The following is a 25,696-nucleotide window of genomic DNA, read 5'->3' on the forward strand; positions in this document are numbered from 1 at the left end:
TTGACCTGCTCTTTCTCTCTTTCATATGCATGCTGAATGTGAGGCAATAGGCAGCATGGGTCTAGTACAACCATGAAAGAGAATTAAGCCAAGAAAATGCTTCTCTCTTGCTTTACTCTTGACAGTACTGCTTCATGTCTTTGCACTTGATTGCAGAGCATTTCTTGGAGATACCTCAATGCCGTGCCTGCCTTTCTGCCTCCTGCTCTGCTCTCTTGGGCCATGGCTGCACAGAGATCAAACTGTGTCAGAGAACATCCCTGGGGCTGGGACTGGATCATCTGCACCATCGGTGTATAGGGCAGGCACAGGCCAGGAATTACTTCTGACAGACCACTTGGACATGGCCACTCTGCAGGGGGAAGCAGTTTTGTAATGTGAATTAAGGCTGTTCCCTGCCAGCTGGGTCACTGCAGGAGCTCAGACATGTCTAGTTTGTGAATCTGCATTTCAGTCTTTGGTTGTGGGTTTGTGGTTTTCTCCAGCATGATGACAACACAGCACTTCAGCCCTGAGTGACAGAACCTTCTGGTCTACTGGCCATATCAGCACTGATAAGACATGCTAATGGGAACATCACAGAGCTGCTGAAGCTTAGCAGATGGTAGAGCTAAGGCAGCCAACCATAAATATGCTCTTTGACTGGCAAAACTCTTTGCAAATACATTCATTTTGATCCTCTTCAGGAGCTAGCATATAGTGTCTTTCCATAGCTGCAAGTTAACAGTGCTAACACAGGTAATCATTGCATTATGCTGTGTTCCCCTGAATGTAGGGGCAAACCTGGGGGGGACATACTTTCTGAATATTTATATTTATAAAATATAAGCTTCTGTCATTGATGTACATGAAGCTGTGCTTGCTCTCTAGTCAGGGCTGGCATGGCAGTGACAGCCCTGTGACTGAAGCCAACTACTCTGGGCCTTTACAAACCCCTTTGGGGACAGTGGGGTCTGTCTCTGCCAGCACTTAGGAACCTGCAAATCCTTCAGAGCATGATGCCATACAAGCAGGATAGGCAGGAATATTCACTATCACCATAGAATAAGCAAGGTAGGGTTAGCTCTTAACCCACTGGAAACCACTGCACCTTATGAAGGACCCTGTAACCTGTATCCTGCATGGCTCTCTTTATACTCAGCCCCTGTTGGTACCTTTGTACGGAAAGTTGTTAAATACACAGCAAATTAAAACAGGTAACAACTCGTTACAGCATGTTGTAAGTTTCAGTAGGTGGGGTTTTTGTTGCTGTTTCAGATGTGTTTGCCAGTGCATTAGCAAGGCACAGTGAGAATTTTGTAGACTGCCCTAGCACACCTAGAGGGAGGCATACAGTAACTCAGCCTGGGTGGGAAATGGGGGACATGGGAGAAAGCTGTAAGGTCTCCATCCTGCTTCTGAACCTGGAACAACTGTGTTCTTATTCTGTTTTTACTATTTTGTCAATTAATTGTTCTAAATGTAAGGTATTTTTCTCTTCAATTGGTGATGCATGCCCGTATCTGTAATGCAGACACACATATCTGCTTCCACATTTTATGTTGAATCCTTACAGTTTCTGCAGGGCTCCAGCTGTATGTGTGTTTTGCACTGGTTTGCCTGGGGCTCTTTTACTGGTGAGGCAGAGTTCAAGATTTAGAAAACAGGTCTAGGTCCAGCAGAGCACAAAACCCACATGATGGCTTAGATGAATGTTTCTTGGCTTGTGGAGTTTTAAAATCCATGGTGGCTGTCAACAGAACCCATAAATTCTGCATCCTTGGTGTGAGACAGCAAGGCAGGCAGTACTGTTGGCAAGGTAAATGTCTGCAGTTTGGAGTTTATCATCTGTCCAGAGGGTATGTCTTTATACAGAAGGTGCCTTTTATATAAAGAAGAGTCTGTGAGGAAGTGTGTAATGTGACCAAGAGTGAAGCAGCAGATTGTGACTGTGTTTACATGAGGACAAATGTGAAGTGATTTAGTAGCCTTATTAATTCAAACTGGAATGAGCAAATCTGGTGGTAAGGTCAGTGGGGAACAAACACTCAGTATAATTTTTTACATTCAAAATGTGGATCCTTAATTATGAAACAAGATACTCAAATAAAAACATGAGGTAACATCCTGATTAATAATGTTTTCTTTAACAGCAGTGTACTACAAAGTGACCTTTGAAGCATTTTGTTCAGAAAAAAAGTCCTGTATTTATTTCAAGCATTTGCTGATTTTATGCCAGCATAATATAAATCTAAGCAGCTGCAGGTACACAGATCAGTAGACTATCAAATGCTTTCTGTGCATCATGTTTTAATAAAGGCAAGTGCATTTTATTTTAGTTTTAGGTGTTGCAAAGGCAATCCCTGGTGTTGTCTAGAATGAGTCTGTATGGCCAGCCCAGGGCTACATTATACAGCAAAGCAGTTGACTGCTGAGAGGCTGTTTGGTGACAGGAGTGTTAGGGAGCAGGACAGAGTCACCCCTTGGGGCACAGCCTGGCCAGTGGGATGCAACTTGGACTGCCATTCTCTAGAGTTGCCTCAGATAATTCATCACAGGTGGGTAAAAAGGGAATACAGTTTACAAGGGGTAATTATCTTTAAAATGATACTGCTTCTGAAATACTGCATGTGCTGTAATACAGGAGGGGTATTAAGCAGAAGATAAATGACACTCCTTTTGCCTCATCCTTCTGATTTATTGCTGTATTCTTTTGTGATGTTAAGAGCTGCTTCGTTTGTCATTTGCCTTTGTATTGTAGAGCAGTTGTTTTCCTTTTGTGGTAGTCCTGCAGGGCTGAAGGGCAGGAGGGGGAGTAGTTACCACAGAGCAGTAGGACTGGAGAAAAACATGGAAGAAAAATGGGCTAAGAGGGTTAGAAACCTAAAGTGATGCCAGCTGAGGTTGCCTGTTTGCCTTCAGGACTTGCCCCTCAGCTCATGGCTGAGTCCCAGTGCTGGAGGTGAGTGCTTTTAGGGGTAGCACACTGACCCTGAGCTTTTGGGGGGGACAGCTGAGGCTGCAGCCCCACCTCTGTCAGCTCTCCCCGGGACAGGAGCCTCCTGTGCCATGCAGGGACAGTGGCAAGGTGTGGGATGGCTGCCTGGCTCCTGGCTGGCTCAGTCACGCTTGTCACAGACCAGCTCTGTTGCAAAACGCAAGGCAAACTCAAATCGGCTGTGTGAGGTGCTGTGATGGAGATGATCTCCTCTTCTGGAATGGACCCTGCTCTCTCCTCCAGTCAGATAAACGAGCTGGGTCAGTGCCTCTTCCCTCTTCATTCTACCTTCTCCTGCCCTCTTTCTCTATAATTTTCTGGTAGTTTTTGTCTGGGTAATCTAAGGTTTAAACAAACTGTTCATCTCGCGTGTCTGAAATGATTCTTACCCCCTCGCCCATGGTACAGTGAAAAAACAAGTCAGCACATTTTGTAAAGGCATCGTCATCAGGATGATGGATGATTCTTAGAATTACTTCTGTAATTACCAGAAGAACTGAAAAGAAATGAGAACCTGAAATGTGCAGTCATGCTTTAATAGTTGGCATCTTAGTCTTTTACTTTAGAGCTGAAGGTTTAAATGGAGTTCACTCCTCTTTTTTATGCACCTATTTGTATGAAAAACTTAGCCAAACTGAACTTGTTGATTCTGTTCAGGTGCAATGGTAGGAAATTATTTAAAAAAACAACCTGAGAATTTTTAGGCTGCTGGAAAAATATTTATTGATTTGGAATACTGTATAATAAACTCACAGCCAGGCATTTCAGATATCAGAAAATAATATTTCAGTGTGCTTTCAAAGGCTGTATAGTGTTTTATTGGGTGCTTTTCTGCACATTCATAAAAGACTGTATGGGAAGGAAAGAGTGAAATTAATTTCCAGAGAGAAATGTTTTAGGATAACTGGGCATTTTTCCACTGAACATCTCTGTGGAAATCTGGAAAAAAATGTTATTTCAGTTCTCTACAAGAAAACAATGTTCTGACTGCAGTGCTCTTTCCCATCATCAGTAAATTTGAGAAAATTCTTTTGTGATTATTAACTAGCAGAAAAATGGAGCTTTTTTAGGAAAGCAATTTAGGAGATTATTTGCTTTTAAACAGCCTTCTTGGAAGTGTGAACTGTGTATGGTATTTGTACTATTGTTTTCTGATTTGCTTTCAGATAGAGGGCAGTTTTAGCCCTTTGGAAAAGATGAGGGAGGAGGACTGTGTCATTGCAATATGTGAATTCTCTGCTCTTTGCACTTCTCTCTGCTACTCTCTGCAGTCCATTGAAACCTGAATGCCTCCTGTGTAGGACAGACTAGAAATAGCCAAGTCCCTAATGAACTTGACAGAGCTTTGACTCTTTTCCTGTTGAAGGCTATGGGTGATTTTTTGAGTGAAGACAGTAAAAGGCAAGGAGCTTAAAGCATCATTGGTTTATATTGGTTTTTAGTACTTGCTGTTAGTTCCATAGCCACAATGCATCAGAACTCGTGATGAGTATATTATTTCATCTGGGATTTTATTCTCTGTACTGCTGTTCTTTGTTGTGGGAGTTCACACCCTTAGTAACAGAACTCATTGGGGCAATTTTCAGGGTGAAATGTTGTGCTGCTGGAAACCATTCTTTTCGAGGCTGGTACCAAATTAGCTGAAAGCCAGTAGTAGTTATAGTTGAAAACTGCAACCCACTGTTGTTTGTTCACTAATAGCACAGCAAATGCCCAGCTCCTGGGGGAAAAGACTCTTGCAGCAGCTGAAGAATGCAGCCTGTGGTCTCCTTCTTCCCAGGGATGCTCCACCCAGCCCCATGGCTATAAATGGCAATTGGACTTCAGGGAATTTCAGCAGTCAACGAGCTTAGCAATGGCAGGTTCATCTGCAGCTGGCATTTTCACTGTTGGGCATGAAATTAATGAACTGTGGCCTTGAGCTGTTCAGCGAACAGTGCAGGGTCTGCAGCTTGGTGTGAGGCTTGGCTTGGGCTCTGTTGGGTGGCTCAGTGCACTGAGGGTGGGCGCAGTCTCTGCCCAAGCCACTTCTTTCAGGGCACCGAGGGAGAGGCTGGGGCTGAAGGAATGCTCAGCCCTGGGAAACTTGTTGGCAACTTTGCCACGAACCCCCAGGTTTTATCAAGGAGCTGTGGAGCTGGCCACTGCGAAGCAGCAGAGTGTATCTGCAGCCTTATTAGCACAGGGCTCAGAGGAGACTTAGTGGTGCTCAGCAGCCAGGGAAAATTTAATTGGTGAATTCAGTTCATTCATTACATGTTTGCTACTTAGGCTCAATATAGACATACAGCTCTGTGCTGGCCACCTTTCACTCCCTCCCTGCATGGGAGGAAATGGGGGAAAAGGCATTTCTGGAGGTTTGCCCTTATCTCTGCGAGCCAAATGAAATTAATTACTTCCCCAAAAGTTCCTGTTTCTCATTGCTGGTTGAAAATAGTGCTGAGAATGTCTTTTTAGAGATGGTGGTATTTTGAACACAATCCCACTGCAGGTCTGGTCTGCTCCACAGCTGATGTGTCAGCATTTGAAACATCCATAATTAGCCTGCACTTTTGTTATTATTGGCTTTCATTTTTCTGTCAAATGGAAAAGGTGAAATTTCACAAAGTCTAAGGGATTCCTGAAGGATATTCCAGCTCAGTCTGTAATGAGTTATTTATGGATGATAATAATAATGATGATAAGAGTAATAACACTAGTAACGTACACTTTGATTAATCCTGTGCTGTGTGAAAAGTCAGAGAAAAAGCACATTTAATGTTTATTCAGTGGAGGATTTGAATGGAGAAGTGTAAGGGAAGTAGCCTTCTGTGGAATAATAAACACCAAGTTATAGATTGAACAAATGCTTTATTATTATTCCCCCAGTTATAATGCTGGAAGCATTATTGACTAGCTGTATCCATATCTACCAAAACTCCTCTTGTATGCAGTGCTCTCAGTGTCACTTTCCAGCAGCACACAGAGCACACCTGCAGGCTTCTCTCTGCAACAACTGGAGTTTTACTGTATTCCTTACGTAAATACATACAATGAGATGTGCCCAGACTTTCACATAACTCCTGGAGATAAAGCTTTAAAGCAAATACCAGATACCACAAAGATATTTTAACTCATAAAAATGCCACAGAATGTGCAAGTGATGCAAATGCCTTTAAAATCAATGTCTTCTTTTAGAAATGTACCCAATTTTCAGCTTGGTCCCTGGAAAGCCAGTCTTTTAGCTGAGGATATTTATTCTGCTCCGTTTTTTGAATGGGATGCAGCTGTTGAATTCTTCAGACCTGAGTAAAGGCTCCTAAAGAGTTTTATTTATATCCAGTTTTTTCTGTCGTCCTCTGTTTCTGAACAAACAGCAACAACTTCAGCTATTGAGAATTGTCACACTGCAGCTAAGGCAGGGGGAATACTCTGAAGAGCTCAACACTTAAGTGAGTACACTTGTGTAATTATATTAAAGTGAGTGTAACTTCTGAAGGAGGTTGGCATGAGCAGACTTTCCCCCCAGTGCAGAAGTTCCTGTAGGAGATCCCTGGGGATCTGGAGAACAAGGAGCATGTCTAAGGCGATCAATTAAAACTCATCCACAGCCTGTTGGAAGCATATTGCAATGATACTTAAGTGTATAATCCCTCTTATTTCAAAATGCAGGCTTTTGGATTGAGTTTCCCTTGAGTATACTTTGTGATTATTAATGAGCTGTATCAAATAATCTTATTTAGCTCATTAAAGGGCATAATGCAGATAAGCGCTCTTTAGACCTCATAAACCTCAAAATTAATCTCTACATCCATATGTTACTGGAAATCTTTGATAGTCAAGCCAAAGTGCTGTGATATTTGGATGTGAGTAGAGTTTGATAAAAGTTCAAAAGCAGTATGCAGTGCTGTTATGTGTCTGTGGGATGGGGAGTTCTTTGTACAGCAGCAGTGTGAGTTTCAGCAGGAAGCTCAGCCTAGGAGGCAGTTGTTGGTTTTACAAGGATACTGCAGTGAAAGCTCTTTGACTTCCTGTGTCTGTGCCTTTTTTCTGCAAGAGCTTCATACTGGCTCTTGAAGTCCACACTTTTGGTTCCTCTTCTTTTCACTAAACACTTTGCTCAATCAGTAATGAAGGGTGAAATTCGAAGAGGCTTTAGTGGATCTTTGAGCTGACTAATATATATTTTAATTGCAGTAGTAATAGTGTTGGCAAGAGGATCTTGTTGTGACTACTTAACACAGACATATTAAAATAATTGGATTGGGGATGCTTACTAGATTGCCATTAAAAATTTAAATAGGAGCAGAGGGCGTTCATAGTCCTGTGACAGTCAACAGCCAAGGCATGCAGAGAATAAGGGGAGGGGAAGACAAGAAATAGAAGAGGGGGTAAGGAGAGGACATTGGAAAGCTTTTGTGCTCTTCATTTATCTAAAAATAGGTTTTCAGTCTGCCTTTGAGTTTATGTTTGTCTTTCCTTTGGAGACTGTGGATGGAGACGTGTCTTTTCAAATGGTTTGGGAGTAGGGCCTGTGCTCTTTGAGCTTGGTTTCTGAAACAGGACTTGGAGCTGGGGTTGCACACTTGGGGAGCTGCTGCGAGCTCCTCCCTGGCCATGCAGCTCCCTCTGAGGCCTGGACAAGGCTCTTCCTGACCCCTCTTTTTTAAAATCTAGTGCAGAATTTTCCAAAATATCAGTTCAGTCCGTAGTTCTCTCCTTGCTCTACTTTCTGCAGGTCAGATATCTAAACACCTCCAACGGTGGGAGTTTGTCCTTTGGTGACGAAGGGCTGGTGAGGTGTGGGCTGTACCTAATGCTGCTTGTCACACCTGGATTTTGGAGCTACACTAAAAATAAAATCTGCTCTGTGGTTTTATGAAAACAAAGCTGTAAAGTGGCATTTTCAGGATATTGCAATGACTGCTTTTAAAAAGTCTGAGAAAATACAGAGAATCCTCTTCTTGGAGATTACAGCCACAGCACAGGCATGTTGGAGCAAACCCAGCTTTAGTTCCTCCAGGATGGCCTTTCTATTCTCCATCAGACTTTCAGTCTCTGCAGCTCCTTATGATGTTTTCCTTTTCTGGAAAAAGGAGTGATGCTGCATATTCTCTCTTCATCTGTCTCAATGTATGGGCTTTTATTAGAGTCTAATATAACTTGTCAGAGTACTCACGTCATCTCTTTTGGAGTCATCAGTTTCTGGTGATGGGTAACACTTAGAATCAAGAGATAAAAACCCCCAAGTTAAATATATTTAATTGGTTTTTATTTGCTTTCTGCTTTTTAGAGATTGTGAGGCTCAGGCAGAGAGTGTCTGGAGCAGATGGGTGTTTTGTGGTTACTGGACCAGACAGCAGAGATATAATTAAAGTGCCTTTTTTGCATATGCAACTTGCAACCACTTCTCTATTTTCACAGGTCTTAGGATCATATGAAGTGTAAATTTAACAGAGGTTGTTTTACTTCTCTTATTTATTTCTATTTTTGAATGAGCTGCTTCAGCTGAACCTAGTGCACATAACCTTGTATGACTGTGAATGCTCACAGTCTGTCTCTCAGGCTCTATGGTGGAGTTTAAAAAAAATACAGGAAAGCCTAAACTAGTGTTTTTCAGTTACTTTTCATGGAAATGTAAAGATCCAGTATGTTTTTATTCATGATAGCTCTGCTGTGTCTCCTAGAAGCCATTCTGTAGGGGATTTTATACCCCAGGTTCTTTCTTATGAGCCTGGAGGGCTTTTGGTGGTGCAATGCCATCCCTGGAGGTAAAGGAAGGAATCTGTCCTAGGAACTGCTTGCAAGGGGAAAGATACATAGTTATGCATGCAAAGTTCTCAAATGGCATCCCCCATGAAGCACACTGGCACATTTTGGACCAAACCTATCATTCTTTGCTGCAAATGCGCTTTAGATTTTCACCGTGCCATTGTTCTTTTCCACAGAAAACGTATCTTTTATGAATATTCTTTTGAGGCAAAATCACTTTTTTTTCCCCACTGAAAAAAACTGAGATTTTAGGTCAATTCTATTTCTGGAGCTATTTTTGGCAGTCCCATGAGGCATTTATATCTAGAATTGGTCATTGGTGTAACAAGAGATCAGCCAGAGGAATTTTCAATGCCTGGTAATTTGGTTCTCTTAATCCCGCACCTCTCCAGAGTGTGAGTCCTTGGAATTTTGCACAATTAAGAAACAAACTAAAAGTCCCATACTCCTTGTCTGTGAATGACAAAGTTACAATCTCAGAAATGTGTAATTTTTCTATGAGAGTTTAGGTCAAGCTCATTTCAAAATTTTGAGATGAACATTTTTGAGTGTTCTGGAAAAAAAATCAATCCGAAAAACAAAACAAATGCTCATTTTCTCCCTTTTTGTTGCTGATAGGGTATATTTTTTATAACCTCTCCATAAGCTATGAATATTTTGTGTCATAACATTTAATTCTGATACCATGTTTTTAAATATAAAGCTGTGCATTACAAAAAACTGTAGTTTGAAATGAGAAAGATAACTCCCTGGATGTGCTGGTAGCTAATAGAAATTATATACAAATAAGTTCAACTAGACAGTGTAGACAGCATGCCCCAAAGAACCCTGGGTTTTCTTGCCGGGAACACTTTTAGTGTATAGTGAATAACCTGAAGAATCCAGGTTCAAAGCAGAATTCAGTTTCTAAGAAGGAAACACTATCAACCTGTATTTCCAATAAATATGAACTTCTACCTATAGTTCCAATATTGTTTCACTTTTTAAAAAATCTAAGATAAAGGAAAAACCCTGTCTCTGGAGCTCAGAAGTAAAAGTGGAAAAGGTTATCTCAATACTTCACAGACATTAAATTTCATCTTTATGCAGGGCACCAAGAAGGATTGGTGATTTTTAGATACTTTGTTTTTGGGGCAGCTGCTCTGCAGAGCTGGAAATGGCAGTTCCTTCATCACATGGTTTGAGTAAACCAGGCTCAAGAAAGAGCACAACCCCGTTTCCAGTTACATAAATAGCAGAGTTTTGCTCATTAAGGAAACTCAGAGAATACTGGCACAAGGAATATGTGGGCTAAAGAAACTTACTTTTGAAGAAAGATTGCAAGGACTACAAATGTACAGCCTATTTTCGGGAGGACTATCAGAACACTGCTCTTTGGCTGCAGCTTCTCAGCAGTCAGTGACAGTACTTTGCTGGGGTTATTCAGCTCTCTCTGCACATAAGAGAGCTTGTTTGCCTTGGGAATCTTGTCTGGTGTGATGCCGAATGTGCAGCACACCAGCTGGTCTTGGCACCTCTCAGCCCTGGGCAGCAGTGTGGAAGGAGGCTGGAAGTGGAGGTGAGAAGCTGCATAATTTGAGGATTTGATGTCTGATCTGAGGCACTGAAAATGCTGAGGCTTCTGCATTGATTTCCCTGGGTTTTTCATAAGGCTTCAGAATTATGGACATCTGATGTCTGAGTTTGGTGCTGTGAGGAGTGAGGCTAATGGCCAAGATGTCAATCCAAGGGGGGCTGTGAGTTTCTGAGCTGGGGCTCTCATAGCCTGGCTGGTGGACAGCTCTTCAGCCTGCTGATTTAGATGTGGACAAAGCATCTGGGTAGATATTTGGGGGGGAAAAGAAAGCTGCACTACATAATCTGCCTTGCCATTGCTGTGAACTCCAGCCCATGGATATGTGTGCAATCTGATGAAGCACTAGGTCGTGCCAGCCAACAAACAAACTTGTCTCTCTGAAGAATGACTTGGTGAAAAGCCACACAGGGCAGAGCTGCCATCAGAATAATTGGTGATTCACTGTTTGTTTCTCACAAATTCCTACACTCTCTGCCCACGCACTATAGATGACAGCATTCTGTATGGGGACTGTGAACGTGACAGACATTATTTATGAAGCAGTGCCTTTATCAAGGATATTTTTTTTTCCCCTAGCAGACTGTGTAAAATGCTCAGTCTCTGTGTTGCTGTTGTCAAATTATGTTACAAATTTATCTGGCCTGCCTGAGTAAGTTTTCAAAGGTGTTTTAAAAAGCTCTGTGCAGAAAGGTCAGGCAGAAGCTGCTGAGAGCTCCTTGCTGTGTTCTAAGGTGCCACAGCAGCTGTGTCCAGCACTCTTGGCTACTGATAGAGGGAGAGTTGGGGCAGTTGCAGATGGTTCTGAGTTTCCACATCCCCAGGTTGAAGGATTTTTGGGAGGAGATCTGCCCCTTCCTCACAGCTCCTTGCACTAGCTCAGCACATCTCTGGAGTAAGAAGCAGGGAACCCAGTCACAACTTGTCTGTGTGACTGAGCTTTTCCTTGGGCCAGCCTCTCAGCTTGCTTCAAAGCAGAGAAAGGAAAATACAGTTTTTCCTCTTTAAGATTCATGACGTCTGGCAGCAAAAGGTGTCCTGGGAGTCGCAGCTGCTCCAGCCAGGCTCACTCTCAGCTGCTTAGTACACAGCTGCAGGTCAACATTATTCTTAATTTATTTTATGATGCAGCATATCTGGATCTGCATCCTTAATTCAAGCCTGAATATCTGATCAAATACTAAAGAACACTGAAGACAAAAGAGAGCTCAGTTAATGGGTAAGGAAACCAAATAATCTTGTATGTCATGGGATAGAGGTAAGTGTGATGAAGAACATGGTCTGAATGTGGTATTCATGGTGACATCAGGTTTAATGTTTTTGGGCTTTAGATGAGTTTGAAGAGAAGTGAACGTCTTTGATTCAGGGTGGGGGAAAAGCAGGCCTTACCAAGCACTTACCAGGCTCTGGAAATCCATCAAGAAACTGAGAGCCTTCAAATACTGTTTGTTTTCAGACCAGTTTCCTGACCATGCCTGTTTTCATAAAGACTGAGAGTAATGAAACTGTGGAATGAGAAGTGACATTAACGTTTGGAAACCAAACTGTTTAATTAGGCTGATTTGTATTTTAGTGGCTTCGTCAGGTGGTTTGCTTTGGATTCCGTGGTGACATGTTTATTCTCTTTTTTGTATGCTCTGTGCATGAAGGGCACGTAACCCAGGCAGTTGTGAGAAAAATATGATGAAGATAAAGGGGTTTTGAAAGCTGATGGCATGACACCGCCACTGCATAGGTTCATTTTGGCAAATAACAGTTTCTGTATGCATAGGTTTTATGGCCATGGCTGTGTTACTGTTGCATTTTTGAGTTAACTGCATACAAGAAAGTAGAGACCCAGAGCTGTTCATCATCTGGCTTGGTCTGTGAGGAGCTTGTTACTCTAGCAATTGTTTCTGTTTTTCATAACAGTGGGAACTTTATGGCTATTTTTCCCCTCTTCTGTCCAAAGTAAATGTGCTGTTTTAAAACAAAGAAAGAAGTGGTGGAATGTCTGTTCAAATTTGGGGTCCTTCAGATTGGAGGGGCAGTTTAGAAAATACACCTTTTTTCCTGAAAATTGTTGTTGCAGCAGTTTTTATTCATGTGGATCCGTTTACATTTCTTACTTTAGAAGTCACGTTTTTAACAAGCCACCATGTTAACAGACAATGGTGAGCTTTAAGGTGCTTTTTAGTGATCTTTCCAGGTACATGCAAAGATCCATCAGTCTGACCTATAGATGTATATGCATTCAGAGCTGTTTGAATAGTTCCAGTATAGTTGAAGTGGTTTCTTAAAAAATATTTAAACTCTGTATGGTATTGAATTTAATGGCAAATCAGCAGAGTCGTGTGCAAACAGTAAATTTTTTATAGGAAATGCCAGAATAGTGCTTTTCATTAAGCTAATGTAATGTCTTGTGCTGTGCTTTGCAGAAAGAGATCACATTGTGCTTCATTGCGTAGAAAGAAGAGGAAAAGTAATTGCGTGGATGAAAAGTGTTCATAATACTAAGGAGTGCAAAGCCACCTCTTTGTACTCACAGTATTTTTCCTTGTAATTAGAGTTTGTGTATTTTCTTTTCCATAGAGAATTATCTTGTGGGGTCTTTGGGAAAGAGAATCAGCAAAACAGCTGCTGGTGTGGGTGGAATTTGATATCCCAGATCTTACAAAAACCCCAACAAACAAAGGAAGAAAATGCAGTCCCAATAAACTGGAGTAGATTGGCAGAGCACTGTAACTCACTCACTGGTGCAGACTTGTCCTGGGCTGCATGACATCAGTGTGTAGCACAGGGTAGCTGTGGTAGTGTGTGAACATAGTGGGAGAGAGGTAAAACTGAAGTGTGGAGTGATTATGTAGCAAAAGTGAAAACTCCTGTTCTCTAAAAACTAATGTTTTACTTGTATGTTTGAAATGCACTTGTCCCTGCCTTGCAGAACTCCTGTGTTGCTTACACTGCAGCACTGCTGTCTGGTGATATAAACTCATGACTCTTATTCTTAAATAAGAAAATGGCTCCTACAACCTTTTTTCAGCATTTATCTCAGCCAGTTTATGAAAAAGAGAATGGGCATGAGGAAGCACACATGGTCACATTACAGAGTTACTGTGGTGGTTGCTGTTAGAGGTGTCCAAGTCAGCTCTGGGAGTCGCCAGTCATGTAATGAGTTTGCAGATGGCTCTGGCAATCTCTACTGAGGTTCAGCACAGTAGGGATGGAGATGTTGGAGTAGGCAGTGGCTTCCTGAGTAGGGCAGTTGTCTGGGATGGGGTAAACCTGGATCCATGGGCCATGCCCAGCAACATGAGGTTCAGTAGGACCGTGTGCTGGGTCCTGCACTTTGGCCACAATAACCTCAGGCATCTTTCCAGTCTGGGAGTCCAGTGGAAAAGGAATTGAGGGTGCTGGTTGACAGTGGCTGAATATGAGCCAGCAGTGTCCAGGGGCCAAGAAGAACAATGGCATCCTGGCCTGTACCAGAAATAGTGTGGCCAGTAGGTCAAGGGAAGCGATTCTTCCCCTGTCCTGGGCACTGGCGAGCTCACACCCCATACCCTGTGTCCAGTTCTGGACTCCTCACCACAAGAAAGACACTGAGGTGCTGGAATGTGTCCAGAAGAGAGCAGTGGAGCTGAGGAAGGGCCTGGAGCACAGATCCCTTCAGGGATGGTTGAGGGAGGTGGGATTGTTTAGCCTGGAGAAAGAAGGTCCAGGGGGATCTTACTGCTCTCTGCAATCAGCAATAGGAGAGGACATAGCCTTGAGTTGCACCTTGGCAGGTTCAGGTTGGACATCCTGAGTAATTTCTTCACTGAAAGGGTTGTTAAGCACTGAAATGTGCTGCCCAGGCAGGTGGTGGAGTTGCTGTCCCTGGAGTTATTAAAGAAATGACAACGTGGCACACAGTGCTTGCGGTTTAGTTTGCATGGTGGTGTCCAGTCAAAGGTTGGACATGATGAGCTCAGAGGTATTTTCCAACCTAAATGCTTCTGTGATTGTGTGAAAGCCTGGTTCAAACTCTTGTTCTAGGTCAGGTCACTACTTCCCAGATTTTTCCCAAGTCCTTTGTATTTTAGCTGTGTTACTGAGAGCTGTCACTTTACTCTCCAAATGTAAATATTTAGAGATGTCTTGCATTTTGTACCTATCAAGTAAATCACACACAGCTCCACTCTCCCCCCAAAAGAAGAAAATAACACCCTAGAATTGTTTTTCAGCCAGATCTGGTATTTAGGTAGTCAGATGACTGTTTTCCTGTGTGGAACAGACCTCATTTTTCTTTCTGTCAGTTGTACAAGTTTATAGAAAAGACTGGTATGAACCACTTGAAACAGTAAGAATAGAGTTTTGTATTGAATTAAAGACTATACTGCTAGTCAGATCTTAGTTCTTATAGAATTATTTGATTTTAACTTTCATTATGAGATTGTGACAGTATCCTTGTCAGATCATGTAATCTGCATGAGTCTTAAAAGCTCAAAATCCAGGAAGTAACTAAAGTACTCAAATACATATTTTTAGCTTTGTGTACAATACTTTGGCAGATGCAATTTTTCCAGGCTTGGAAATTACAATGTGTACTCTTTCACATGCATTATCTCTTTTAAATAGTAGGTAATTTCCTTTCTACTAAAATGTTGCCATTTTTTCTTTTATGTAGACCATAATACAAATAGATGCCACTCCTAACTGTTCAAAGCATTGGCTGTGGTCACATTGATACCTCTAATTGTGTGCAGAAATGATTAATTTTGTGCTGTGCAAGCAGAGATCCTCTTTGTTTCACTGGAATATTTTGTACTACAGGATCATATATCCAAATAGGACATATAATTAAGTTTTTCATTCAGATTGTTTAAATACAGTTCACATATAGTTTGTCTTACTATTTTGTTTGCTTAACATTCATTTTCTTAGGCTTAGGAGAAGAAGCATTATTCCAATAATCAGAATCTCATTGGAGCTTTACCTTTATTAAGGACATAGCTTTTATAGATGGCACTCAGGGAATGAATGGATTACTGTAACCTGCAGTACTGAGCCAGAGTTGTCCTCAGGACAGAGTCCCCCTTTTCCATAACCTGTGGCACAGGAAAACTCAGAGTAGATGCCAGTCTTCAGTGTATCATGGCTGTGGCTCTCCATTCACCTCCACAGGCAGCTGAACACTGAGGGCTGTTGGGGTCACGTTTGTGTTGGTCATAGGAACTGGAGTAGGGTCTGTTTAAGTAAGCTTTGCAACTAAAAATAATATTTGTGCAGCTATTGTATTGGATTTTGGTTCAGCTGCAGAGTTAGCTTGCAGAGTTTTTGCTATTCCATATGAAGCAGGAGTTTAACACTTGGAAAAGTGTTAAACCTGATAGGCACCAGCCTCTCAATGTATGCTAAATGAACCACTAGAAGGGAAAATACTTCTTCCCTTAATGAAATGAGACTATCCCAAATCTTTTGTGTTAAGATTGATGAAACTTTGTAGCTCACTGCTGTGCTCCCAGATGGTTTAGCTACTGCAGTTTTTCAACTTGTTATTTCATGCAGTCATAGTTGTGACAGCACTGGTTGTACCCTTAACCTGCAGCAAAATTCAGAGTATTGCAGTATGGCTTAATTCTTAAATCTTAATTCTCTGTTACACATGAAAGCACTCAAAAAGCTGCTTATGCGAAGACCAACAAAATTTCATCTGTAATTCTGAAGTTGGATTTGGGCTTTTTAAGGTGTGTTGTCTCTATTTTGAAACCTCCAAAAAGGTATTTGGCCATGTCTAGTTTAATTGTGTTTCTTCTTCATAAATCCCTTAAGAAATATTGGTATCTGCTGAAGTAAGAAATCCAAAAAAACTGACCATATATTTTGATACATTTTAGGGGAGCCTTCTGACTTCTGGAGGTCGGTTTTTGGATCAGTTGAAAAAGTTCAGTATAGAGTCCATATGTTAGCGATGAATATTTTGCTGGGCAATATCTTTGTACATCATTCAGGTTTATTAATGTCAGAAAAGGAATTAAATACGTCTCCATTACACATCATGTTTGTGTAAGAGAATGCCTTTTAAATACTCTAAACATGAAATAGTATCCTGAGGCATTTAGAAAACTTGGAAAGGTTGATCCGGAAATATTTCCCCCTTTATTTCAACAATTTTTATACTGCTGTGAAAGCATGCTCATTGTTCTGCTCGCTGTTTATCCTTAGACTAAAGTTAGTTTTTACTCTGATAAATGGAAATCACCACTGTAATTAACAGTCTGAAATGGATATCTTTACCTGGACACGGGTTCATGCCTTCTTGCTAGATGAAGTATTTCTGTTGTGGGTGTGAGTTCTGTCTCTCCTGAGTGGAATACCAGGTTTCCAGTGTTCCCACAGGGGTTCCCTTGCAGTACTGATCCTGAATACATGGCTTTCCAGCCTTGGGAATGAGACAGAAATTGAGGAGGTGTCTGTCTGTGGCAATGCACTGGTTATATTAATTGTCATTAAGTAGTTTAGATATCTCAACCAGTGTTTTGTAAAATGTGATCTTTCTGGCAAAACTACACTTAAATACAATATAGTGTGTAATGAGGCAACTTTAGTGCAAGGCTTCAAACTACCACGGAATCATCTGGACTGTACTTACTCTCTTCCTAGAGGAGACGTTATATTAATAATTTTGCCGCTGACGTCAAGGGGAACAGGATGTCACCCTAGATAACAACCTTAGTGAAGTCAGTCTTTCTTAGTGAAGATTAATTGTTGGGGCCCCATACTTTGTTCATCCATGTTTAGATCTCTTCCTCTGAATGCTTTGATGTCACACAGCAAGTCTTGTGCTTCTTTGTATAGTGTTGAGGTGGCATTTCATTCACCTGAGGGAGTTCTTTTGCAGTAGTAGCAGACACTTGGGAGCATCTGTGTGATCTTGGGTTGCAATTGTTTGTAGTGCCTGCTGGAAACCAGGGCGCTGCCTGTCATGCACTGAGCTGTGGATGCTATGGGAGAGCATCTGAAATGAGGGTGGCAGAGAGAGTTAGGTTGTAGCACATTTTGTACCATCTACTGCTTCTTAACGCTTCATTAATTTGCAGGTGGTTATCTGAGATAGCACTAGTAGAGGACTTTCCATGCAGTTCTTAACTGCATGTAATGCTTAAAAGGCTGCTTAAATTAGTTTTCCCCCTTCTCCTTCATTTTCATCCTGTCCAGGAACACTACTCTGTATAGTGTTGATTCAATAGGACAGAGTATGTAGCAGTACTGAAGTGACTGACTTTTACTTTAGAACTGGTTTTTGTTCTTACTAATAGCAACACCCAGGAAGTGAAGAGGCATTACCTGTACCAATAGGCAAATTGTGAGAGTTTATGCCTGAGGAGTCTGGAAATAATTATAGAGAGAGTTGAAATAAATGACCAGGGGAAGCAAAAGGTTGTAAAGTGGCAGTGATATACGATTTCATGAAGCTTAAAGAAGTAATTAAACAAACAGAATTAAGACACTCTAATACTATATTTGCCAAATTATTTGCAATATAATGTTTTTGTGTAAAACCACTGAGTTCTTTTATAGTGGACACCCATCTAAATACAAGCACATAGTTAAAAGTTGCTAGGATAGAAAAAAGTAGATGTAATTGGTTTTGATCCCAGTGGTTTCAAATGGATTTGAGGTAAAGACCAGTGAAAAGTAGACAGCTAATCTGATAATGGTGTTCACCTAAATCAGTCCAGACCAAAGTCATTAACAATAGCAATAAGGCAAAAGATGAAAATTGCACTCTCCATCTTGTATTAAATTCTTTTTTATGAAATTGTGATGTGTGAGGCTTCTTATTTCCCAGCCTTATTTCCCATCCCCCTAACTCACTAAGGCTTGAAACTCCACAGAAATCAAGGTTGATCACTGCCTATAGATTTGCATCTACATTTCAGCATTCTATGCAGTTGTCAGCCAGTTTCTGTATCGTACCAAAGACAGAAGAGTGAGGCTTTTCTGAAAGACATCTGCAAGACTCTCTGTTGGAGGCTCGGGAGAAAGAGGTCAGGCACACAAGAATACCTTAGACATGCTTAGGAGTAATTTAAGTGCATGGTGTTACTTAAGTCAGGATGTGCCACTTAATGTTTATTTTGGAGTTACCAAACATCCAACCTATTAGAAAAATGCTTGAAAGAACATCAGAACAGCTGCAGTCTGTGTCTTATTAAAAATGTGCTTATGATTGTGCTTATGATTGTGGACAAGAAGTACACAGAAAATGGACAGATTCAGATCCTTCACAGGCAAAAGATGCAGTTTTCCAGCAATCTTCTTTGCTGAGTCATCTGCTCTGGTATTTAGGTAGTTACCTGATAAGTGAAGTGCTCGGTTGAGCAGAGGAAACATGTTAGATGTTAATGGGCCTGCCAGAGAGAAAATGCAGCTGAAGTTGAGGAATTGAGAGGAAAAATGTGTGACTGATGGAAAAAAACAGAGAAGGCTTTTAGTCTAGATTATGGTTTCGTAAAATTCTTTGATGAAGGCAACTGTGCAGTTAGCAGTTTGTCCTGTCAGGCTGATCACTTTATCCCAGAACAGTATTTCTATTTGCACTCTTCTGTTTGTGTGTTGCCTTTTTCTTCTTTGTGATGGAATCATTTGCAGAGCATATTCAGACCTACAGTACTATAATCTAAATAATAGAGGGCAACCTGTGTACTAGGTCTGAACACATACAAGCATGAACTTCAAAAACAAACACATCATTCTGACTTGTTGCTTGAAGGTCTTCTGCTCCTTTTAAGCTTCCAGCTAGGGCAGGCTGATGTTGAATTAGGCAGGTGAAGTGTTTCCTCTCATATGGAGAGAGAAACAGAAAATATTCTTCATGTCTCTGCTGCCCTCGTCCTCCTTTGGTTGCCCCACAGAGTGCTGAATAGCTTTAGGCAGATGTAATTGCACCAGCACCCATTCTTCAAGGGAGCTTGACTTTTCTGGACCTCTCCCAAGCCTGGATGATTTTGCAGTATTTACAGGCTGTTTGTATAACTGTGCAGTGTTTTGGGAGGAAGATGAGGCCTTTAATTTACCTTGTGTTTTGTAAAGCATCGGAGTATTTGAATAGATTAAATTCTCAAATACTGTGTTTTGACTCATAGAAGACAGTGATATAGAAGTGATATATATTTGCAGAATGGAACAGAATTTTTCAAGGAAATATTTCTTGAACTGTTAAAGATTAGGAGATTTCATTGGCCCTACTTACCACGTGATTTTCCAAAAATATTTTAGTTTATTAGTCATGTGTTCCATTAGCATAATAAAAATCTATGTTAATGTGACCTAGCAGAGATTTTATCAAACCCATCAAGCGTTGAAAAGCAATGTCTTCTTTAGTGCACAGCAATTGGGCAGAGTGATTGCACACTCTTTAATCTCATCAACCTGTGGTGGCATTGCAAGGTCCAGATGTTGCAAATAACTGGTTTTAGCTAGACAGTGAGCACCAAGAACATCTGGGGGCTTTGCAAACTGGCAGAATAAAAACCTGGGTTTTTTTCATTTATTGTAATTGTATTGTAATTGGTTTTTCATGTCATTATAATTTTTTTTTCATAATTCTATTTCATTCCTGAAAAAGAGGAATAATTCATGCAGAATTCAGTTAAGGAACTTTTGCCTAATTTGTGGTGATTCTTAGAAGTCCCATGCTGCACTTGGTTTTTGTGGTCTGCAGGAAACAGGACATGTATTCTGTTACCTTAATATTTTCTTCAGGGTGTCGTTTTTGCTTCCTTTTCCAGTTTTAATATTAAGGTTAGGATTTCAAATTTTTTATGGTAGACATACCAGTGATATTGTTGCTTATGAAAATACTCATGATGGAGAAATAACTTAAGATGAAATACACCTAAACTCTATCAAAAAACCCTATATTTCTCTGTCTATACCATTTTGACTGTAGAATACTTTCTGTATTATCTGTTCACGAGGATTGAATGGCATTCTTCTGTGCTTGTAAAGTTTCTTTTGCATTATCAGGGTTGGAAAGGAATTAGTTTTGTTGTATACATTGTCTGGTTTTGGATGATGTTTTTGATCACTTTTATCTATAAATGACAACAGCTTTTTAAAAAATGTAAATGTTTACGTGCAGTTTTTCAAATAAGGTTTATGTGACTCTTGCTGGTTTGGTTTTGCTTGAGTTAAGCTACACAGCTTGGCTTGTAACACTGTGCAAACCTTTAGTCTAAGGTTACTAAATCTGGTTAGTCAACAGTAAGGCACCAGAGGAGGAGTAAGAAGGTGAAGAGGAAAAAAAAATGAAGTAACAAATTACGGTAGTTAAATACTGGGGTAACACAGAAGTTTTGCATTTGTAGCTCATGTGCATATAAATACCATAAAGACATTGATCATAGTACATGCATTAAGATGTAGAGGTCCAGTTGCTGACATTGAGGTAATGCCTTTATCTCTTATGATTGCTTGATGACTTACTAAAACTACTCTGGCAAAAAAAAAAAAATTCCTTGCTGAACTCAAACATGTTTTGTGAATCACAAGAAAGGGTGTTAACTGTGTAATTCCTTTAATCTAAAGGATTAAAGCATTGTTAAATGGTGCTGCACATTTGTTAATGGTTTTTGTCTCATGCTTCTATGTGGATACACTCAGTCATAGGTGTGCATATGTGTTTAAATACAAATGTATGTACAGGTTGTACGTGTGTATATAAATGTACATGCACATATATGGGCAAAATATATGGAAATGTGCAAAAAGATGTTTGCATACATCAGAATGCATAACTGCTAAGTAAAGTCTAATTTTACTAATTTTTATATTAAGGAGCTTCCACCAATAATTTTTAAAGTCAGTGGACATCGTTTGACTGCAGATGAATGTGCAGAACAGATGAATCATAAGTTTACAGTGAAAAAAAATTAGTATGCAGTGAAGGTAAAGATGTTGAAATTTAAACTGAAAATGAGAGTGAAGTCTATTTATTATAAGTCTGCCATGCTGTGATAAAAGGCAGGTTGGTGGGTTTCTTACCGCCCAGCTGGTGTGCATCAGAGTTTTTTCATTATCAGCAGCTGCATCAGGTTATACTTACTGACAAGACTGATGTTTATTTTTTAACATGGTTAGAATGAAAAACAAATTCTTTCTCTCCCTGTACTAATCTGTGCTCTTTGAGATGAATTCTGGAAGTTTTACTTTAATTGTCAGGCTTTAAGGTTGTGTTTGTGTTCACTCTTCTCTGAGTGATGATTACTTCTCTGGCCCAAGCTGAATACTGGGAGTATTTTGGAATAGTTTTTTTGTATAGGTTCTCACAGGTGGGATATACACCAGCTAAAGCTTTCAGTTTGCTTTCCAAGCATAATTGGTACCTTCCAGAGATGTAGCATATCTCATGCTGTTTTTCTCTATAAATGTTAACAAATAGGTTGTTATTGCAGCTGTTCAAAAACATGGAATGTCTTGTCCTTTAGTCGTTCATATTCTAAACACAGCCTTGTCATAAGGAGGAGATGAGATGTGTTGGAAAAGGGGCTCTGCCAGTGCATTCTCCAAGTCTGCTGGAGTAGGATGAGCAAGATGTGGGAGTTAAGATGGATATTGTCCATGGAGATCTGCTGCTCTGACTGATGGTGCAGGAAGATAATTAAATAACATCAAGTGCTGTACAGAGAAAGTAAACTGGGAAAAGCAGACAAGGGTGCTTTTTTTTCCTCCCCTTCCTTGCTTTGTGCTTTTTGTTATAGGAATCCTAATGTTTTTCAACAATACTTGATTAAATGGCTTCAGACAGAATTGACTTCTTGTTTTGCATGTCTGTATCCTTTTAAGGAATGCTGCTCTAGGGAAAATAAAGATATTTGAAAAGTTAGCGATGTCCGAGAAAATGGCCTTTTGTTGAGAAGAACCTGTGTTGTTTTTTCTAGCAGTAAAAGAGATGGTTCTGTTTATTAAACTGTGCATTCCATATGATGCTTCATATTTTTCCATTTGATTTCCTGTAGGGTGATTTCACTTGGAACAGCATGTCAGGGCGCAGCGTGCGGCTGAAGTCAGTTCCCGTTCAGAGCCTCTCAGAGCTGGAGCGTGCTCGGCTGCAGGAAGTGGCTTTTTATCAGTTGCAGCAGGACTGTGACCTGGGCTGTCAGATTACTATCCCCAAAGGTAAGGGCTTGATAAGCTGTCTCTGTTTAGATTGTTAAGCCACTGATTTCGTATCACAGCAGTAAACACTGGGGTTTTTTTATTCCACAGATACTGTCTTCCATTTCAGTTTTGCTTAACCGCAGTCATTACGTAAAAATGATGAGTAGAGTTGTTTGTCTTCTGTGTCCAATTTGGGCCACCTAGGGGTGGGATCACCTCATCAAGGGCAGATGTCTTCAGGGTAGATAATCTAAATCAGACTCATTCATGCCAGGATGTCTTGATACTCAGTTGAGAGAAAAATGCTTTTCTGACATTTCCTGATATCCAGAATTAAATGTCTATGTAGGTCAGGTAGATCTTACCATAGAAGTGGTATTTTTCACTATGTGTAACATTGTCTGTGAAGGAAGCCAGCTGTCACTAGTTCAGATAATGAAGACATTTATGTCAAATAATATGAGTCCTACCCAAGTTTTGCTTAAGACAGTGTTGCCTATTTCCTAGAAAACAAGCTAATTTTCAGCATAAAACATCAAACTCCTAGGAAACAGGAGATGAAAAGGAGAAGCTCAGCTCTTGGAATCCTGATGCAGGATATGTGCATGTGGTAGACCTGTGCTTAGGTTACCATGGAAGAGATCTAAACCTCACTAATGAGAAAGTTTCTGTTGTTTCCTGTAGGCTGCAGATCAAGCATAGCAGAGATAGCTGTTGTGCAATCATCTGCAAATCTGGCTTTCCTGTGGTTTCTTTGCAGTTGTATACTTACATAAGGAATAACAAGGGATCACTGAATTCTCACTTTTGACCAGAGGTGCTGTGTGGTAGCATATACACAGTGATGCCACAGGAGCAATTCTTTAATGGATCTAAGTTAAGCAGAAAAAATTTGTCCAGTCTGTGAAAATAATGACGTAGAAAACAAATGTGAAAGAGGCAGGCTTTTGTATTCATCAGCTTTTTAGTATCTGCAGAAAACTCCTGACAAAACCAACAAAGTCCAACTTCACGCATATAGCAAGGCATCAGTTTGTAGTGAGATGGATTTTATCAATTTCTTCAAGCCTCACCAGCTTCCCTGCTCCCTCAAAAACAAGTTTGGTCAACAGGAGAACAACTTTATCAGATATTCCTAGGAAGAACTGGAACACTAAGAGCATTCCAATAATTTCTGACAGTCTGAACTGCCAATGGCTGTTCCCAAGAGAAATGAAAATACACATATGGAGGTCCTGCATATGTGGATGGATGTGTGGTAATATCATCCAAAACAATTGAGTATCCACATTCACTGAATAGCTTAGTGTGGAAGGGACCTTAAAGGTCATCTAGGCCAACCCCCTGCAATAAGCAGGGACATCTTGAACTAGATGAGGTTGTTCAGAGTCCCATCCAACCTGGCCTTGAATGTTTTCAGGGATTGGGTGTCTACCACCTATCTGGCCCTAAAAGGCCAAATATTTGGGGAGTCTTTCAAGTTTGAATCACACACAAGAGCTATTTTTATTTTCACAGCATATATATACATGGGTAAATATGAAACATGAAATTAGTTTTAGATATATTGAGTCTGAAAAGTGTAATTGTAAGCATAGAAACTAAATAAGAATATACATTTTTGTTAAGCAATTAAAAATAAAAGGCATTTCAAAAAGTCAGGAACTCCAGGCTACTGTTTCATTGCTGGTGCTGACCCCATAATTTCATTAATCTCTTGGCTCATTTTGACTGAGAAATAAATTGGCTATTCAGTTCTGCTCTCCAGTTTGGATGTACCAGTGAGATTATTAATAAGAGCCAAGTAATTGCACATCTGCATTCTTGCTTTGAATGGCCACATCATTAGATTTTCTGTGTTTTAAGGTATACATCACAAAGGAATAGCCAGTACAAATGAATTTCAAAATGTTGTAATACCATCTATTGAAGGAAGTGAAGGTAATAGCTAGAATTAAGGTGCATTTTGTATTTAGCTGTCCATCCTGTTTCAAAGCTTGGCACCAGTTTTGACAACAGAAATAAATAATATTTTGAAGTGGGTATATCTAATAATCACTCTGTCAATCCATCATGCTACATCTGTGCTGGTACTTTGATAGGAGAATAAAAATCTACCATATTCTGAAATTATTACAGATTGGTTTAGACCATTTGCAGAGACACTCTGAAGGCCTCTTCATGTTCCTATAATTTTTAAATGTGTGGAATGAAAATGTATGACAAGAGTTTACAGGCATCCATCCAGTTAATCATCACATTCAAACATCATGTGTAAACTGGGAATTTCAAGTTTTATCCGTGTGAAACTGGCTTGGGCACTTTGGGCATGCAAGAATGCAAATAAAATAAAATTCCATCACAGCCATCAAGTTAAAACCAGACTCAAGTTAAAAACAAACTGTGCGATGTAGAACTAGTACTGTCTGAGAGAGCTAGAGGAGCTCTGTAGGTCTGGAGAGATCCAGAAAAATGAGATATGTACTCTACAACTCTCTTCAGAGAATGCCATATGAAAATATTCACGAGTAGAGGCAAGTGGAACTATTTATGTATTAGAAAATTTAGAAGTCTATGTATAGAGGTGTACTTCTTTGTGTTTCTTTGGCTGCTTTTCAAAACTTGCTAGAGAATTACATTAGAACATGCATGTGCCTGCTGGGCATTTACTTCCTGCAGGCATTTGAATAGTTACATTTACTGGCATAGGTATGGTGAAGAGTAAAAATTCATTGTTAATGGCTAACAAGTGCTTGTGCCAAACATGCGTGCATGGAGGTTAAACCAGAGTACAGATCCCTCTGCCTTATCTTACAACCACAGACATGCTGTTACTGGTTGCTTCTTCACAATGCTTCAGTCCTCCCATGCTCAGAGGGTCCCTTTGTCACAGCTAGGGCAGTTTACCTCTTCCAGGGCTCATCTGGCTATTCCCACACTAATGTAGGAATGCGCAGACTGTGATACCTCATATGCAATCCCTCTCCTTCACTGTGTTGTAGCTATTACTGTTAATGAAGAACATTACTCACATCTCCTAGTAAAATATCCTGTGGTCACAGAGAAGAGATCACTTCCCACAGGAATTTCTTTAACCAGCATGTCATTTAAAAGATGCTACAATTGCACTAAAGTAGGTAATTCAAATGAATTAAAGTTGAGCAAGAGGCACTAGTTTTACATATACCATGAGATGTTTCACGTTTATTTCTTGTTGTCTTGCTTTTCTGCCTTTTATCTTTCAAATTCTCTAATCAACTCCTTTTTTG

General features: G+C 40.3%; 1 protein-coding gene across 5 annotated transcripts in view; it reads left to right on the top strand.

Annotated features, from left to right (window-relative positions):
- Nucleotides 1-25,696, top strand: part of ARHGAP6 (Rho GTPase activating protein 6) — a 322,422-nt gene that overhangs the window by 239,709 nt on the left and 57,017 nt on the right. For 4 of the 5 annotated variants that reach the window (XM_074534704.1, XM_005493450.4, XM_026797134.2 and 1 more), the window contains exon 2: nt 22,286-22,445. In XM_074534704.1, coding sequence (XP_074390805.1) covers nt 22,286-22,445 — 160 coding nt within the window. Of the gene's footprint in view, nt 1-11,037; nt 11,521-22,285; nt 22,446-25,696 lie in introns of those variants that run through there. The other variant, XM_026797135.2, reaches the window with a different exon arrangement.

This window comes from Zonotrichia albicollis, chromosome 2 (genome assembly GCF_047830755.1).
Source record: "Zonotrichia albicollis isolate bZonAlb1 chromosome 2, bZonAlb1.hap1, whole genome shotgun sequence".
NCBI classification, from domain to species: Eukaryota; Metazoa; Chordata; class Aves; order Passeriformes; family Passerellidae; genus Zonotrichia; species Zonotrichia albicollis.